The sequence below is a fragment of the Lithobates pipiens genome, unplaced genomic scaffold (genome assembly GCF_037356315.1).
Source record: "Lithobates pipiens isolate NorthernLeopardFrog02 unplaced genomic scaffold, aLitPip1_a1.2 Scaffold_25, whole genome shotgun sequence".
Classification (NCBI taxonomy): domain Eukaryota; kingdom Metazoa; phylum Chordata; class Amphibia; order Anura; family Ranidae; genus Lithobates; species Lithobates pipiens.
The window spans coordinates 6,062,372-6,081,148 of record NW_027507787.1 but is presented as its reverse complement, the minus strand read 5'-3'; the positions used below and the strand labels follow the sequence as shown (position 1 = coordinate 6,081,148).

At 41.6% G+C, this 18,777-nt stretch overlaps 1 protein-coding gene across 27 annotated transcripts in view; it reads right to left on the bottom strand.

Moving 5' to 3' along the window:
• KCNMA1 (potassium calcium-activated channel subfamily M alpha 1) overlaps nt 1–18,484 on the bottom strand; it is a 908,686-nt gene extending 890,202 nt beyond the window's left edge. For 4 of the 27 annotated variants that reach the window (XM_077454005.1, XM_077454014.1, XM_077454008.1 and 1 more), the window contains exon 1: nt 17,249–18,454. In XM_077454005.1, coding sequence (XP_077310131.1) covers nt 17,249–17,542 — 294 coding nt within the window. In that variant the 5' untranslated portion in view covers nt 17,543–18,454. Of the gene's footprint in view, nt 1–17,248 lie in introns of all 27 variants that reach the window. The other 23 variants (XM_077453993.1, XM_077453995.1, XM_077453997.1 and 20 more) reach the window with 15 other exon arrangements.
• Nucleotides 18,485–18,777: the final 293 nt, after the last annotated feature.

Sequence of the window (18,777 nt, the reverse complement as noted above, 5' to 3'; positions counted from 1 at the left end):
CTCTCTGTCTGCTGTTCTGCTCTTATAATACTCAGAGTATTCACAGACCCTCAGAAAACATATCTTGTAGAGTGACATGTAACAAAAGCAGCAGGTTGCTCGCGGATGTCTCTGTCTTTTTGAACTTGGTTCTTTTTACAGTTTAACAAAAATGATTACAAAAGAAACACTAAACTCACACAATATACTGTATAATACATAAACTGAACATTTCTCTGCAGACTGTTTATATAAAAAAAAGTAAAAAATTGCGCCCACTCAATCGTCACATTTATGCCCCCTCCCAAAGAAGATACCCCCTTAAGCAATAGAAATTTGTAATCAAGTTTGCACTGTTATATCATTTTTTGATTAACGTGAGACTATGGTTGAATGTTCAGAAAGCGTTAAAACAATCCTTCTTAGAAATATTTACTAATTTTGTAAGATAAAAAAAAAAAAAAAAAAACATATATATATCCCTTTTTCCAAACCTGAAAACTCATTATTATAGTTACAATTAACTCCTTCCCACCGGCCATAGTCATATACGCAGGCTCTCAGCAAGTGGGCCTCAATACAGAGAGGCCGCATATATGCGTACCTAAAGATAAAGAGAGCTGTGTCGAGAGCGCTCCCGACAGTTACCAGCGGCTACCAGAAAGCTCCCGAATATCTCTAATTGCGATCGGGAGATTTCCGATCATGTGACCACTGTGACAGCCAATCACGGCAGTCACATGTTAAAGCGTTGACTATATCTGGCCTCCCACAGTACACAGAAATGCAATTATTTTAGTAAATATAAACTGCTAAATACCTTTTCTCATCAGCGGTATAAAGCAGTCTTATGACTTCTATTAGTGTCTGGTTAAAGCTTGTAGGAGGAGTTTTCATTCTCCTCCGACTGTCCTACAGAGGCTGCAGGACCCCTGACCCTCTGTCTGGACATTGCCGATTGGCTCTGTGCTGATCACATGCACCCTCCAAAGAAAAAAAAGAAAAAAAAAAAAAACTCTAGCAATACACACCAAACTGAGCATGTTGCAGAGTGACTCCAAAGGCTATGTACTATCAGGAGGTAGACTAGGGACAGTGGAAGAAGGGGAGAATCAGAGAAGACAGGATCAAACAACCTTTTTACACAATGCAAATGATTAACCCCTTAGGTTCCACAGCGAGTATAAAAAGCATGCTTTACGGCATATACACAATGATTTTTCTGTTGTGGGTTTAGTAACACTTTAAGAAATCCTGCCCAGCCCCCCGCCATCCAAAACCTCTAGATGCCTCATCATACCCAGGGCTTTTTTTCAGCGGGAACGCGGAAGTACGCAGTTCCGGCACCTCCAGCACTGATTTATGGAATGGCAAGAAAAGCTGGGGTGTGCTGCCGGGTCTATTGATTGGGGGATCTATTCTGGTTGGAGTGGGTCTATTTTTGCAGAGGGGGGGGGTCTATTGTTGCTGAGGAGGTCTATTGTTGCTGGTGGGGAACCTATTGTTGCTGAGGGCGAGTCTTATATTGCTGGGGGGTCAGATGTTGCTGGGAGAGATCTACTGTTGAGGGAGGGATCTATTGTTGTTGGCTGACGGAGAGTCTATTGATGCTGGCTGTGGGGAGATCTGTTGTTGCTGCTGATAGTCTACTGTTAGTAGAGGGGAAATGTTGCTTATGATCCATTGTTGTTGGGGGGGGGGGGGGGATCTATTGTTGCTGACGTGGGGCCCTATTGTTACTGGCTGCAGGGGGTCCATTTTACTGCTTTTCTTGCGATCATTACCAAAATTCCATACAAATTACTGAGCACCACAAAATTATATGTGATTCTGTATTCTTTAAAAAGGTGCGATACTGGAAGGTGGGTAGGGGGGTGGAACCAAGGAATAGGGCTCAGGAGGTGGGTAGGGGGCGGAGACAAGGGGTGACTCGGAAAGGGGGAGTTCCTGCACCTTTTCTCTGAGAAAAAAAGCCCTAATCATACCTATCAAGATACCATACAAAACCATCAATAGATCTCGCAATTACTGAAAGTGGATATCTCTAAGATTTAGGATAGAGAAATTCCTATCAATTAAAGTGGAAGTTTAGTCAAAATCGAACTAAGGCTTAACCTACTCCCATCCTCATTACAAGTCTATTCTACTGAACCCTGTAAAGAAACGATCTGTATACTTACCTATTCTGAAGCCACTCTGGTCCGGTCACATGATCTCAGCAGCGGAGATCACCGATAACGGCTGTGAATGCTTGTGCAGTGACGTCACACATAGGCTTACTATGGCGCATTCATTGTTGGCTGCCCTTCCTCTACACTGAAGCTGGCACCGTGTCCTGATCATGTGATCGGACTGGAGAAGGGAAGTATAAGCAGCTTTCCTTTCACAAGGTAGCTAGAATAGGTTAAAAATGGAGGTGGGAGGAAGTTTAGCATTAATTCGATTTTGACTGAACTTCCACTTTAATTTTCTCTGGCAAATTTTTCCAAATCCATAAAAGATCTGTTTTTTGGAAAATTTTATAGAAAACGGTAAAACCTTGGGCTGGCCATACACGAGTCAGCAGACTGAACAAAAGAAAATCACTCGATTTCACTATCCGCAAACTCGATGCAGATGGGGGAAACCCTGCCACTGAGCTTTTGCATTCTGATAGCAGGGAAACTTCACTGCCATCAGAATACACCGATCAGCACCGCCAACTATATTCGTGGGCACTGCTTGAGAGACAAATCTCCCAACAGGCTGGTTGTAAACAAGATGATCAATAGATTGACTTGTGTACAACCAGCCTGCCTATACATGGTTCGAAATTTGGCCAGTCCCTGCTCACCAGTCAAATTTTGTTCCATGTATGGCCGTCTTAAAATCTGTTTTCATGAAATAGGCGTCATTGTTAAAGGCAGAAGCTAAGTCCAATATTGAATGGCCAAATTTACGAATACATTCGATATAATAAATCAAAGTTTATTGCTATTTAACCACTTGGGATCCGCGCTATTGCCAAATGACGGCATTAGCGCGGACCTACATTTCCGGGACTACGTCTATTGACGTCGTCCCGTGTACGAGCGGCCTGCGCGCCCCCTGAGGGGCGCGCGCGGCGCGCTCTGTGATCGGCGAGTCCATGAGACAAGCCTGATCACCGATCCGTGCAAGGGGTCGATCCCGACCCCTTATCACGTGATCAGCTGTCAGCCAATGACAGCTGATCATGTGATAGAACGGAGCCGGTAATCGGCTATTATTCCTCCTCGCGCTGACAGCGCGAGGAGAAAAAAAAAAAGCCGATCACCGGCGGCCGTGATCGGGACATCAGTCCCGATCACGGCCATCAATACAAGGGACCACCTGCCACCTGCCAGTGCCCACCTGCCTCCCGCAGTGCCATCCTGAAGTAAAATAAAAAGCAAAAGTAAGTGCCCCCCGTCAGTGCCCATAGTGCCCACAGTGCCACCCACAGTGCCACCCAATCTGCCTCAAAGGTGCTGCACCCCAGTGCCGCCCATCAGTGCCGCCCATCAGTGCCCAGCAGTGCCGCCCATCAGTGCCCATCAGAGCCACCTATCAGAGCCACCTATCAGTGCCACCTATCAGTGCCACCTATCAGTACCCATCAGTGCCCATCCGTGCCACCCATCCGTGCCATCTTATCTGTGCCCATCTTTGCCCATCGGTGCCGCCTTATCTGTGCCTATTAGTGCCGCCTTATCTGTGCCTATTAGTGCCGCCTTAACTATGCCCATCAGTGCCCACCAATGCAGCCCATCAGTGCCCACCAATGCAGCCCATCAGTGCCCACCAATGCAGCCCATCAGTGCCCACCAATGCAGCCCATCAGTGCCCACCAATGCAGCCCATCAGTGCCGCCTAATCAGCGCACTTCAATGAAGGAGAAAAATGACCCGTTTGCAAAATTTTATAACAAACTATTAAAACATGATTTTATTTTTTTGCATCTTTTTTTGTTTGTTTAGCAAAAAATAAAACTCCAAGCTGTAACTAAATACCACCAAAAGAAAGCTCTATTTGTGGGAAAAAAATGATAAAAATTTCATTTGGGTACAGTGTTGTATGACCGCGCAATTGTCATTCAAAGTGCATCAGCGCTGAAAGCTGAAAATTGGTCTGGGACTGAGGGGGGTTTAAGTGCCCAGTAAGCAAGTGGTTAAAAAGTGTAAAAAAAAAAAAAAAAACCTTTTTCCCCCCCATTTTGGATAGAGCAAGGTAAGGTTATGACACTTGTCAGTTTTTTGGGGTTTTTTTTGGCCATCTGTGACATATAGGGCATCATTTCATTCACTTCCTGTATCATAGCCAAAACAGGAAGTGAGAGGAAATCCATTTAAAAAAAAAAGAGGAAATCCCTGGGTGTCACCAGAAGTTGTGTCCCTGTTGAAAGATTTTCCCTCTATTGCTTTTCTGATGTCAACCCAAAATTTTGGATTTTCTTTCACTTTCAATGATAATGGCAAACAGGACAAATGGGGAATGTGAAATCGGTGCACAGACAGCAATAAAAACCTGACAGGTATTTGATCCCTCTTTACTCTCTCCAAAACTAAAGAAAACGAGTTTTGCCCTTAGTTACACTTTAAAACATATGCAGGCATCACTTGCATTGGAGGAGTTTGATTTTTCTCAGATACTTCCAAAGCCTTTAAAGAGGAATAAAACCCTGATGGGTTTTATTCCTCTTTTTCCTGCAAAGGTAAAGCATAACGGGCTACATTACATGTCACTTACCTGAAACAGAAGCCTGCAATGTCCCCAATTTCCTCACTGGCAGGAAGCATCCCTTCTTCCCCCCTTTTCCTTCCAGGGCCACGAACTCCGGCTCTGTGACTGGTCGGAGTCACATGACGTCACTCCCGCGCATGGGAGCCGCCAGTCACGGCTTGTCCCCAGCCTGAAATGGTACAGCGTTTCCCTTTCAAGAGTGCGCAAGCGGCGAATGCATCAAGGTGGCATCGTTCAGGGACATCATAAATATCTCCTAAACCATGTAGGTTTAGGAGATATTTCAAGCACCTACAGGTAAGCCTTAATCTAGGCTTACCTGTAGTGGTCTAAGGGTTTACAACTAGAGGTCGACCGATATATATCGGCTGATACTTGGCATTTTTTTTAATTAATTGGCATTGGCCGATTGTGCTGTTAAAAAAGGTCGATATCTTCAGCACGACTTTCAAATGACTTCTGTAATAGAAGTCAGTGCAAGTTGTCTGAAGACAACAGTGAAGCGACTGGTTTCCTCTCTGGGCAGTCTGCCAAGAAAAGAGTAAAGAGATACAATGTTTCCACTTATGAATGAATTCAACTCAGTGTGTAGAGTTCTCAGTTTAACCACTTAAAGACTAAATCTTTTCTGACACTTGTTGCTTACAAATAAAAATCCTGTATTTTCTGGCAGAAAATCACTTAGACCCCCCAAAACTTATATATATATTTTTTAACAGAGATCCTAGCTATCAAATAGCGGTTGTTGCAATATCTTATGTCACACAGTATTTGTGCAGAGGTCTTTCAAAGCAATTTTTTGGGAAAAAAATACACCGATTTAAGAAAAAAGAAAAAAAAAAAAAAAAAACACACACTAAAGTTAGCCCATTTTTTTCATCCAAAAGTTTTGATTACCCGTTTTTGTGGATAGAGATATATATATATATATATATATATATATATATATATATATATATATATATATATATATATATATATATATATATATATATAATTTATCTAAAATTATACATACAAGTGAACTGATTGGATGTTTTTGTTTTGTTTAATAAATGTTTAAATGCAAGACATTTTCTGTATTGCTCCTACTTTCTACTATGCTGGCCCATGTTCCCCCTGTACACCGCCCCTATACGGGTTTAGATCCCTGTTGGGATGATAGGTCAGGGCCCAGGGACCCCCCTGTGACTGGGGAGCACCCCGGGCTCAACCTGCAGTTATCACAAACTATCTTTTAGTTGCACATGACAGTCTTTCTTGTTACTGTTATCAACGATGTTCATACACGTTCCTTTCTTTTCACACTCTCTCTCTCTCCCCCTTTCCTTTCACGGGGGACGGGGCAGAATCCAGCATTCTGTGTCTATGCACACAAGTGCGCCCGCAAGGTAATCCCCAAGGAGAGCGCTTCTCCCAGGGGGTTTACCGATTCAAGGAGGAGCCGCGAGTGCCGCCAGGAGACCCCAGAAGATGAGATTCGTAACCACACTGTGCAAAACGAACTGCATAGTGGAAGTATATGTTTGTTAATTTTAAAAACGAAGATTTACAATCACTTTGTAAAAATAAATGCCAGGATTATTAAAGAGGAAGTAAACCCTGATGGGTTTACTTCCTCTTTTTTTCCCTGCAAAGGTAAAGCATAATGGACTACTATGCATCGCATAGTAGCTCATTATGTGTCACTTACCTGACACAGGAGCCAGCGAAGTCGCCGCTGTCACCTGTAGTCCGCCGCATCCATCTTGGTTGTGGCGTCTCTCGCAGCTCCGACGAATGACAGCGGAGAAGCCGCGATGACGTCACTCCCGCGCATGCGCACGGGAGTCGCGTCTCGGAGCTCCGACGCTGCCATTCGGCGGAGCCGCGATGACGTCACTCCCGCGCATGCGCACGGGAGTCGACAAATTAGGCAAATCCATTCTTGGACTTGCCGCATTTAGTGCGCCTGCGCGCCGCTGTCTACGGCGCATGCGCCGTAGACAGCGGTGCCCATTTTCGGGCAAATATCTCCTAAACCATATAGGTTTAGGAGATATTACTTGGACCTACAGGTAAGCCTTAATCTAGGCTTACCTGTAGGTCAAAGTTGTTTGGAAGGGTTTACTTCCATTTTAAGAAGATATTGCTATTTTGAAGTCCAAAATAGGCAAATGTTTTACCAGTGTTAAAATTGTATTAATATTCTTTAAAAAAAAAAAAATATTCCTATTCCTATTCCGTGGCGCTTGCTCCTCTTCAGCAAGCTGCCCCATTGTGTTCTGGGACATGTGTGTGTCCCAGAAAACAACGGGGCCATTCACAAAGCTCCGCGTGACTCGGGCATGAGCAGTAGGAAACGGGCAGTGAAGCAACAAGGCTCCACTGCCTCTTTCCCTTCGTTAAGATGGCGGTGCCAACAGCCGATCTGATGGACGGATCGGCATCGGGGGGGCCGGCATCGGGGGGGCCGACATCGCAGGCTCACTATACAGGCAGGTGTCCTTATTAAAAGTCAGCAGCTACAGAGTTTGTAGCTGCTGACTTTAAAAAAAAAAAATTGCAGCCGGAACACCCCTTTAAGTTAACCTGATAAGTCCTGATAACTGGTAAAGAGGCTTAATTGCAACTTATCTGTATTAGGCACCCCATTAGAATGGGAAAATGAACGTTTGGTCACAAAAAGACTGTCCAATATGTTGGAAAGCCTTCTCTTGTAATGAAAATTACTCTAACAACTGAAAACACCTGTCACCCTACAGCTATATGTTCAGACTTGACAGACGGATCATGCTGCTTTCATTTACAGGTCATCTTTAGGCTGGGCGCATAGGTAGATATCCAACAGCAGGCAGCAGAACATCTACTCCTCCATAAACTCAGCCTCTGTTCTTCTAAAAACTACCATGAGCTCCTCTGCAATGAAGGTGTTTGCAGAAAGTGATTTAGGGCTTGTTCAGACCATAGAAAACATTTCTACATGCCCTGTTCACACCATACACGTGCAGTGGTGTGGAAAGCAATGCAGATTAAAAGAGGAAGTAAAGTCAAAAAAATAGCAAAAAAAATTACACCCTGCAAGGCAAAGGCATAATGAGCTAGTATTCATAGCATACTGAGATTGAAGCCCCCGCAACGCAATGGTCCTCGACCACCTCCTCCGTCACCGCCATGATACCCGGACACAGACACAGACACAGACTAGCGGACAGTCACAGCACCGGAGCCGTGATGACGTCACTCCGGCGCATGCACACGGGAGCCGTCATTGATGATTTGCAATGCATGTTTGGCTTCACTTGCGACGTGCTCAGTGCGCCGTTACCTACGGCGCGCATACGCTGTAGACATCGGTGCCCGGTTTTTGGAAAATATCTCCTAAACCTTGTAGGTTAAGGAGATATTTCTTGGACCTACAGGTAAGCCTTGATCTAGGCTTACCTGTAGGTCAAAGTGGTCTGTAAGGGTTTGCAACCACTTTAATGGACTGGTGTGAAAAAGCCCTATATACTCTCTGCCTGTCCATTGTTAATACTTTTTTTCTGCTTAGCATTTCAATAAAAAATAAGAAATGCCAGTGCTTGCAAGATACCCGTTGTTGTAAACTTGAACAAGTCTACTTTTCTCATAAAAATATTATTTTGGGTAATTTTAACAAATGTAACCACATATAATTGCAACCCAAAGACCAGAAAGCACACAATGTGTTCAAGCAGTCAGTAGAAGGCATGAACCTGTAACCAGAAAAAAAAAAAAGCAATGCGAAGATTGGTAAGCTCTTCCTCACTGGTGTTTTGGGACTGCAACGTAAATGCTACTAAATGGACAACTTGGTAGAACATATGTTCTATACATAACTCTCAATAGTTTCTTCATTTGGATGTTTTGATATAATTTTGCCAATACAAAAACTGTACTGACATCAGAAAATGAATCATGGACATAGTGGAACCTGGAAGCCATATGGGCACCATTTATTCTAGGCCCTATAAGATGCCAGTGCAGTAAGAGCATGGGGAAGACAACATGGGAATAAAGTTACCATTTAAAATCCAAAGCAGGTAAGGAGTTACCATGGGCCTCTTGGTTGCTTCTCTGATGAAAGCTCTCCTTGCCCGGCCTGTCAGTTTAGGTGGACGGCCATGTCTTGGTAGGTTTGCAGTTGCGCCATACCTCTTTCCTATTTTCGGATGATGGATTTAACAGTGCTCTATGAGATGTTTAAAGCTTGGGATATTTTTCTTATAACCAAACCCTGCTTTAAACTTCTCCACAACTTTATCCCTGACCTTCCTGGTGTGTTCCCTGGCATTCATGATGCTGTTTGTTCACTGAGGTTCTCCAACAATCCTCTCAATGCTTCACTGAACATCTGTATTTATACTGAGATTAAATTACACACAGGTGGACTCTATTTTATAATTTGACTTCTAAAGGCAATTGGTTCCACTACATTTTAGTTAGGGGAATCAAAGTAAAAAGGGAGGTGAATACAAAATGCAAGCCACACTTTTCATATATTTGTAAAAAAAAATTGAAAACCATTTATCACTTCCCCTTCCACAATTATGTGTCACTTTGTGTTGTTCCATCACATAAAATTCCAACAAAATAAATTTCCTAGAGTGTAAGCCAGGTAATGCAATTAGCAGACCGCAAGGTGTTGCAAAACTACAAGTCCCATCATGCCTCTGCCGCTAGGTGTCATGCTTGTGGCTGTCAGAGTCTTGCTATGCCTCAGGGGACTTGTAGTTCTGCAACAGCTGGAGGTCCGCTAATTGCATATTCCTGGTGTAAGATCTAACAAGTAGGACCCTCCCCTTGTACCAAATTGTAATGTTACTAATGTCAGCCTTCATTTTGTTAAGCGCTAAATTTGGCGCTATATAAATCCTGTAAAATAATAATATACGTTTTTGGTTGGAACATGACAAAATGTGAAAATGTTATGCATTACTCAGGCTAACTGTTAAATTAAACTTAACGGTTAGGCCTCATGCACACTGGACGTTAAAATAAGGATATAAAAAACACCAATAGCTTCGCAGTGAGTTTTTCAAAGTTTTTGCAATAGTGTTTGAGGGCTTTTTAGCGTTTTTTATTTATTTTTTTGTAATTTTATTTTTTTTAATAGATCAAAAAAAACGCTGGTGAGCCACATTTTTGAGCGTTTATCAGTGTTTAAAGTGGTTGTAAACCCTTACAAACCACTTTGACCTACAGGTAAGCCTAGATTAAGGCTTACCTGTAGGTCCAAGAAATATCTCCTAAACCTATACGGTTTAGGAGATATTTGCCCGAAGACAGGCACCGCTGTCTACAGCGGCGCGCAGGTGCACTGAGCGCGGCATTTCCAACAACGGACCTGCCGTGCGTGTCGGTTCCCGTGCGCATGCGCGGGAGTGACGTCATCGCGGCTCCGCCGAATGACAGCGGCGGAGCTGTGAGACCCCACCGAAAAGATGTATATCTGTGAGCTTCCGCGCTCTATGTAAAATAGGGGGAGGTAAAAACAAAAAGCAGCAGCAATCACTATGTGAGTGGACTCTCAATTTATGAAAATTTAAAGAAGGGGGGTGTGTGCGCTTGCTTATTAAACCCCAAAATAAGAGAAAAGAAACAATCTTATAAAAACAATCTTATAAAGTGACCAAGTGTAGATAAATGTGAAAATATGTGGACCATCAAAGGTGATCAATAAATAAGTGGGTCAACTCAAACCGTTAAAAATTGCGGGTATGTGCAAGGACTAATTAAAATTACTACGTACATAAAAAGTGCATTAAACATGTGCATATAATACTCAAAACAAATCAGTGAATATTTATATTTTTAAATAAATATTTTTAATATGTATATTTTTTTACTGCTGTGATTCACTGATTTGTTTTGAGTATTATATGCACATGTTTTATGCACTTTTTATGTACGTAGTAATTTTAATTAGTCCTTGCACATACCCGCAATTTTTAACGGTTTGAGTTGACCCACTTATTTATTGATCACCTTTGATGGTCCACATATTTTCACATTTATCTACACTTGGTCACTTTATAAGATTGTTTTTATAAGATTGTTTCTTTTCTCTTATTTTGGGGTTTAATAAGCAAGCGCACACACCCCCCTTCTTTAAATTCCCACCGAAAAGATGGATGCGCCGGACTACAGGGGACAGCGGTGACATCGCTGGCTCCCGTGTCAGGTAAGTGACACATAATGGGCTACTATGCGATGCATAGTAGCCTATTATACTTTACCTTTGCAGGGAATGAAAGAGGAAGTAAACCCATCAGGGTTTACTTCCTCTTTAACGTTAGAGCATTATTACAGTTGAAAAGCTCCTCTCAGAAACCAATAGGTTTTTTTTGGGGAGGGGGGGGGGTTTAAAGCCAAAAAATGCCCCAGACAAAAACCGCTCATAGCAGCCTATGTGTACATGGACACATAGGATAACATGATGGGGAGTTTAACTTTAGAAAAAAAAAAAATCTGAAGCCAAAAAACTTCCAATGTGCATGAGGCCTTAAACAAAAAATATTATCTTTTATTTGTCTGTAAATAAAACAAATACATATCCTAAATATCTTATAAAAGCAATAGTGAAAGCCTAAAATGTTATTAAAAAATTATATATATATATATATATATATATATAATCTCGTTTATAATAAATATAGTATACAAAGCAATTAGGTACACTGAAAAAAGTAAACTGCAACATTTGGTCTGGTCAGTTTTTTTAGTTGCCTCCATTCATGGATGGGTTAATCTTTACTGCAGTGCTGGAACTGTACACTACTGCTGCAAAGCACAGCTTTGCTTAATTTTCTATTACAGCCAACAAAAAGACATTTCCTGATTAAATGAATCATCCAACACCTGAATTCTGCATAACTTTTTTTTTTACCCCAATCCACAGTGACTAAATAGTACCAGCGGAATATAGAGTCATCAATAAAACAGTCATGCAATGTGGGCTACAGAAAATATAGATTTCCAAGTTATGTATTAAGCCACTGTCATTACTACTTAGGAAATGAAGCTCTAGCTTGACACATTTAAAGAAATAGTAGTTTTAACCTATTATTCCCAGGCGAAAGGTGCTGCTCTCTACATAATCAGTGCGATCAATATGCAGTTGGTGAAATTTGGTGCCCTATATGAAATATTCAAGAAAAAAAAAAAACTGCATCGCCTACAGATTATAGTAGGCTACAGTGCAAACAGAAGAACGGAGTTGGAAAAGGGCCCATTGTTTCAACCTGCAAGAAGCAAGCTGCAACAAAAATTGAGCCATTGCCTAAAAGGGAACAAAATAGGCTTTATCTTTTATTCTCTGGAAAAGTGAAGGTATCACATTGATCACAATGGGCAACAATCTGTTTTGCTGCTTGCATTTCTCTAGTTTTCATAGATAGGAAAAACCCATTGGGCCTTTCCTTCAGACAATACAGAACACAGTACTAATTCCAACTTCAGGGAAATAGTTGCCACAATGCAGCTCACCATTACTGGAGGGATCTTCAAAATATCAAAATTTGGTTTTAAGGTTAGAAAAGATTAACAAAAAAATTAAAAATAAATAAAAAGGAAAAAAAAGGGGAAAACAAATCTTAAAATTAGGAATATAAAAAGTTCTGCGCTACCACTCCGTGCTAAAAACAAACAGTGCATAACCGGATTTCTGCAAAAACACTTAAAATGTGTTCCCACATCAAAAACAACAAAACAAAAAATAGTGCTGCACTACTCCGTATATAATGTATGACAAAAGGATATGCGAAAATAAATCTCCAATAGATAACTAATGAATCCCATAATAATCAAAAAGTGATAAATCAATACAGTCTCAATGCTCAAGAATATCCATCCATCCCGGGACATATTTTCAATCTGTGCTCCACCTCAAGTAAAAGTGCTCCACCACCAGAAGAAACGGCTACTCACCTGACATACAGGTCTCAAAAGTGGTATAACTGGATACAGATCACTCCATCCATCAGATTCCCCCGCGGAAAATCAATCACCAGTCTAAAAGATTGCAAGGTCCTTTCCAATCATGGCGGTGGCAGGTCCTCTTTAAATCCTTGGCAAACACCAAAACTTGTTGGCTACACAATCTCACCCAAGGAGCGGAGCCAAGTAACGTCACTACTGGTCCGAAAACTGGTTAATTCCATGGTGGTGATGTCATTTTTCAAAATGTGAGTGCGTTTTACTGCCGTTTGGGTTTATTTTTATTAAAAAGCGTAATACACAATTGGAAGCTTCCTTGGGTGAGATTGTGTAGCCAACAAGTTGGGGAGTTTGTTTGCCGTGGATTTAAAAAGAGGACCTGAGCCACCGTATAGGAGGATTGGCAGGGACCTTACAAATCATTTAGTCCAGTGATTAAATTGATAAGGGGGAATCTGATAGATGGAGTGATCTATATCCATTTATAACACTTTTGAGACCTGTAGGGAAGCAGCTATTCCTTCTGGAGCACTTTTACTTGAGGCGGGGCACAGATTGGAAATGTATGTCTTTCACAGGAAGGATGGACATTTTTGAGCACTGAGACTTTGTTTTGATTGATGACTTTATTTTTATAGGATTCATTTGGTTACCGATTGGAGATTTTGTTACATAAAACGTTGTCATATAGTATATACAAAGTAGCGCAACACTATTTTTTTTGTTTAAAATTAGTTGGAGACATGAGTGATTGAGACTGATGAGACCATGAGAGAATGTTCTCCTTTTTTAAATGGTTTTTAATATTCTTCACCAGGGGAGCTCTGGTGTGCTAATTAATAATTGGAGGGTTATCACAATTAAATTTAATTTTTTTATTTTTGTAGACTACCTTATCTAAAAGATTTGTCTGGGAATACTTGTAGCTTTTTTCCCCCTTTACTAAATTCCCTTATTAAAACCAACATCATAAACTGCTGCTTCGTACCTACCTATACCTTGCACCACCAGGCACATCCTCCAAAGAAAAATGAACATTTATAGCAAGTCTCTTCATTTTACATTCCATCCTTGCTGTAATCAAAGCAATATCTTATCTCACTTTCAAAAAGGATATTACAGGGAAAGGGAACCAACACAACCCATAGAAAGGCATGCTGTACATTATTGAAAAGCACCACTCCTATCGCTCTTTAGGTATGACAAACTGCTCGACTACTAAAACGGTTCATTTCTTTTGGCTTTTGCCTGTTTTTTCTATAATGGTCTGTGGTCTGTTACTTCCACACTCAGTCTATGATTGTTACAGTGTAGGCCAAGCCGACTTCTTTTCCTATGCTGTATACTGCGTATTCATTTTCCCTATTCTGCAGGGCTATGACACAACAGGGATACTTAGCAACCGTCTCTATGAAGGTAAGCTATTGATGGGAAGTCACAGAGGTGGGAGGGAGAAAAGTGTTCCATCTTCGGCTCCGAAATGCACGAGGAGGTTGATGCCCAAAGGTCTGTACCAAGGGGCCTGCAGGGCAAGGTTGGTATTCTTTACACTGGTGCACTGCCAATGGATTAGTAAAAGCCCTTATGAATCATTTTATATAAGAGGAGAAGTCACAATCCTCTTTTCTCAGGTGCTCATATGCTTGGAAATGAGATATATGTATTCTGAAAATAAGTTTTTTAATCTAGAGCAACTGTGCTTATGTCTACCGGGAAAGTTCACATGTATGAAATATTGCTAAGCTGAACATGAAAAAATGAAAGCCTCATCACGTTTCACTACGTATCAATGTCATAAAATTGCATTGTGCCCACAGGTTATTTATCAGGTTGTTTTTTAGTGTAAAACGCTATCATCTACTTTTAAAAGTCTGATTATTACGTGGAATACTGCAGACAAGAACTACACCAGTCATATCTCTTTACTCCTGGGTAACCTCAGAATTATTTTTAGTTGTTCTTCACAACATTTCATGCACTTTTTTTAATGATGTGATGCACCACTGTCCAAAGATATAGATACATATACATACATATATACATAGATATATATATATATATATATATATATATATATATATATATATATATCTCTGTGACAAACCCTGGCTTTAATTAAAATAGAGTGCTTAATTGAAGATGATGCAGGGTGCATAGTGACTCATAGCATTCAATCACAAATCAGCTGTCATTAGCTGAGCACCACAGTAATAAAAGCATATACCTGATTGGCTGCCATTACCTAAAGAAGCACGTCATTGATCTTGACTACTGAACCCTTAAAGGAATTAGTATTCACTCCTTTAAAAAAAAAAAAAAATCAAAACACAAGTGGAGGAAACTCCCTGTGCATTTCCTCTGCTTTGTGTAGATCATGTGTGAATGATACCATGTTCTACACCATGTGGTCATCATGGTGGCAGCCACAATCCATTCTAAATTATTGATGCTTCTTATCAAAATAAAATACATAAACACATAAGCTGTGACCGGTTTTCATTTAACAGCTTGGTCTGGTCTGCAGCTTTTGATTGGGTGAAAACCCAAATGGTGACATTGTTTAGATTGTAAGCTCCATGCGCAGGGCCCTCCTATTCCATCTGTATTAAAATTGTACTGTCCCCCTTTATATTGTAAAGTGCTGCGTAAACTGTTGGCGCTATATAAATCCTGTATAATAATTATAATAATAATCTTACAACTAACATTAACTGTGGCCGAGTAGGGCAAGTGCCTTTCACTTAATTTCTCCACCCACACAATCCTGGACAAAATAACACATTTTAAAAGGAAAGCTCTGCCTTATTGCTTTATTTACCTTTATTAAAAATTAAAGCATTATGGTGATTTTAGAAAATAAAATGAATTAACTGAATGTAACGTTTTATTTTTTTAGCTCTAAAAAATAAAAATAAAATGTATCAAGTTATTAGGCACATTTTTGTGGTATAGCTAAATTTAAGACAAGGGCTACATCTAGGTGGATGGGATTGTGAAGATGTTCGCAGACAGACGGCTAGTGGTTAGCTGTTCTTTGGACGGAGTCATGGCAGACTTACAACTCAACATGTCACCTTCCTGATATAATGACTAGTAGATTTTTTTTCCTAGCATACATTTTTATCCTAGTATGTGTATGTATGAATGTGCGTGAGCCCACATTCACACTGGAGGGCGGGTTTGAAATCATGCGATTTTAGCTGAACTCGCACGATTTTAAACGTCATTTCAGCCTGACTTCAGGGAGGATTTGACAGATATCTGTGTGGGTTGACGCACAGATGTCTATTGAAAACACCCCCGAAGTCGCCAAAAGTAGTGCAGAGACTGCTTTTGGGTATAGGTGCCACGCCACAAAGTCGGCATCACACCAATTCGGAAGGTGCCATTGCCCGGCAAAAGGCTCAGATTTGGCATGTCAAAAATCACATGCCAAATCAGCCCAATGTTAACGTGGGCTTAGGGACCCTACATTGTAAGCTCTTTGAAGTCAGGGACTGGATGTGAATGTACCATATATAAGTAAAGCGCTGTGTAAATTGACAGCACTATACAAGCAATGGTAATAATAACAATCCTAGGAAAGAAAGAAGTGCAAGTCCACAACCTTGTTCATCTAACGACTTCATCTTGTTTCTGTTAAATTTAATTGATCAAAACTTCCGTATAAATTACTGAAATGCCTAATAAGTTATGTTAAAACACTGACATGTCCAAATGTAAAATTTTGCTTCCCGTCATAATTATCTGAGAATAAAAAATACCAGATATTAATCTGCGTTTACAATGTATATTTCCGTAATCCTACTTGCATATGAAAGCAATGAATTATTATGGATTAAGCAAAGTCAGCTTTGGACGTATATTTGCTGCAGCCTGATGTCACAAAAACTTGTCTATGCAATTTTTTTTTTTATAATATATATATATATATATATATATATATATATATATATATATATATATATATATATATATATATATATATATATATATATATATATATATATATATATATATATATATATCTTGTCCTATGCATTTTTTTATATAATAAATTATATATAATAAAATATATATTTGGCTACGCGTTTTTTTTTTGTTGATATATATAGAGATATATATATAATCTCGACTTTTTCATTTTTACAAACTCTTCATTTGTTGATTCTGTAGCTCAACTAGTCCACCTATTCAATAAATTCAAATTCCGGACCTAAAACGTGTTAGCTACGTCTCTTTAGAAGTACCCAAATGCTGCAGTAGGTCACGTTTAGTCCCCACCTAATCTAAATAGTTAATACGCAGACTTGAAAACTAGCAGTGATGGCCATCCAGGTCTTGCTTAGACGGTGGCAATAATATCACATTACACAGAACTATGTTAGTAGTCCTGAGACTATCCAACTGTTCTGCCTTTCCATAATAAGAGCCTAAAATTAGAGTGCACTTTTGATCCCTTTCTGGTCGAGGATTCTCCAGCTACTTTCAAAAACTCCGACAACTTACCTTCCAAAGAAGTAAACCCAAAACAACCCACTTCATACCAGCACACAACAAACTTAACCGGAAAGTGGTCAGAGTTGGTTACCTTATTCTTGCCCCCACAGTGGCAGCAGACTGTCCAAAGGTATTTAAGAGTCCTCCACACCAAGATAATAAAAAGGCCCCCGAAAAATGTCACCATAGAAGAGGCCAGGAATGCCCACCACATCCGCTGTCCCCGACTGTCACATGGCACCTCCATAGTGACCGGAATAATGAGAGCGGGGTCTCCCTTGGCAAGAACGAAGGAATCTTGATGCATGTTGTTGTTGTTGTTGATGGCGTTCATGGTTAAGCCAATGCTACTGAAGTTGCTTTGCGATTTGTTGCCACTGGCCATCGCTAACAGGAGGACCCAGGAAACCCTGAAAGCCGCTTCTGTCTCAACCCCCAAATTCCTGCACCAGCCATATTGCAAGAAAGTGGGCAGGACAGACAGATGATGGGGCCTTCCTCGGTCACCTCCTCTACAGAGAACCAGGGCAGTCTTATGGCAAGGGGGAAATCCTCCTTAGACAAATGGAGTCCATAAGATCCCCAACACCTTCACTCCACTGTCATTGATGATCAGGAGAAGCTTCCAGGCAAGTCCTTCATGTCTCCTGGTCAGGGATGCCCGCTGTGTATTGCTGTGCCCCTTCTATTCTGGAATAGACTCTCAGCATCAGTGTGACACTGGCAGCACCAAGCAATGGTGTAGCCCCAGATCTCTCATTGTCCGCCTATGGGGGAGCCTCTCATTTCTAGGCATTCCCCAGCACCTGTTTGCCATAGGATGTCATCAGAAAATGGGGCTGCGGTGTTAATCGGTTCCCCTCCTCCTCCTCCCTCCCGCCTTACTGGCCGGCTCTGTGCGCTGAGGGAAGGCGGCTGGGCTCTGCGACCATGGACGGCGATCTCCCCCGGATCTTCTACAATCTCCTCCACACACCGCCTGTCAGCCAGCCAGCCCCGCTCCCTCCTACCTTCCCTTTCCTCTTCTCCGACGACTGTGCACGGCTGTAATCCTCCCAGCTGATCGCCTGTGTCCCTCCTCCGCCACTGCCGCCACCACAGTCACATCCCTCAGATCGGCATAGATGGAGAGAGGACACCCGGGAACGGAGGGAGGGAGGGGGAGGGGAGGACACAGGTAGCTGAAGGGGAGGAGTCACCCGAGGATGTCTTCTCCTTCCAACAAGTCAACACCTGGCAACCTCATCCATATACATAGAGAGAGAGAGGAGCCCTCACCCGCCCGCCACACACAGCACCGACCCCCGGGACTCCAGATCTTCCTGTGACGTAATACACGGGCAGGGCTGGCAGTGTGTACGTCTATCTGCCCACCGACGGTTCTGCTACTGCCAATTAGTGTGCGCAACACTGCCCGCCGTCACCTACGTATCCCTGCTTTACGTCACTGCCTGACGTCACTGCCCACCACTGCCCTCTGCTATTCCCTTCTATCACAGCCCAGTCTGCCTTCCATCATTTCCCTCCATCATAGCCATGCATGGTTGCCTTCCATCAGTGCCCTCCATCATTGCCTTCCATCACTGTCCTTTATCAATCTCTTCCATCACTGCCTTCCAT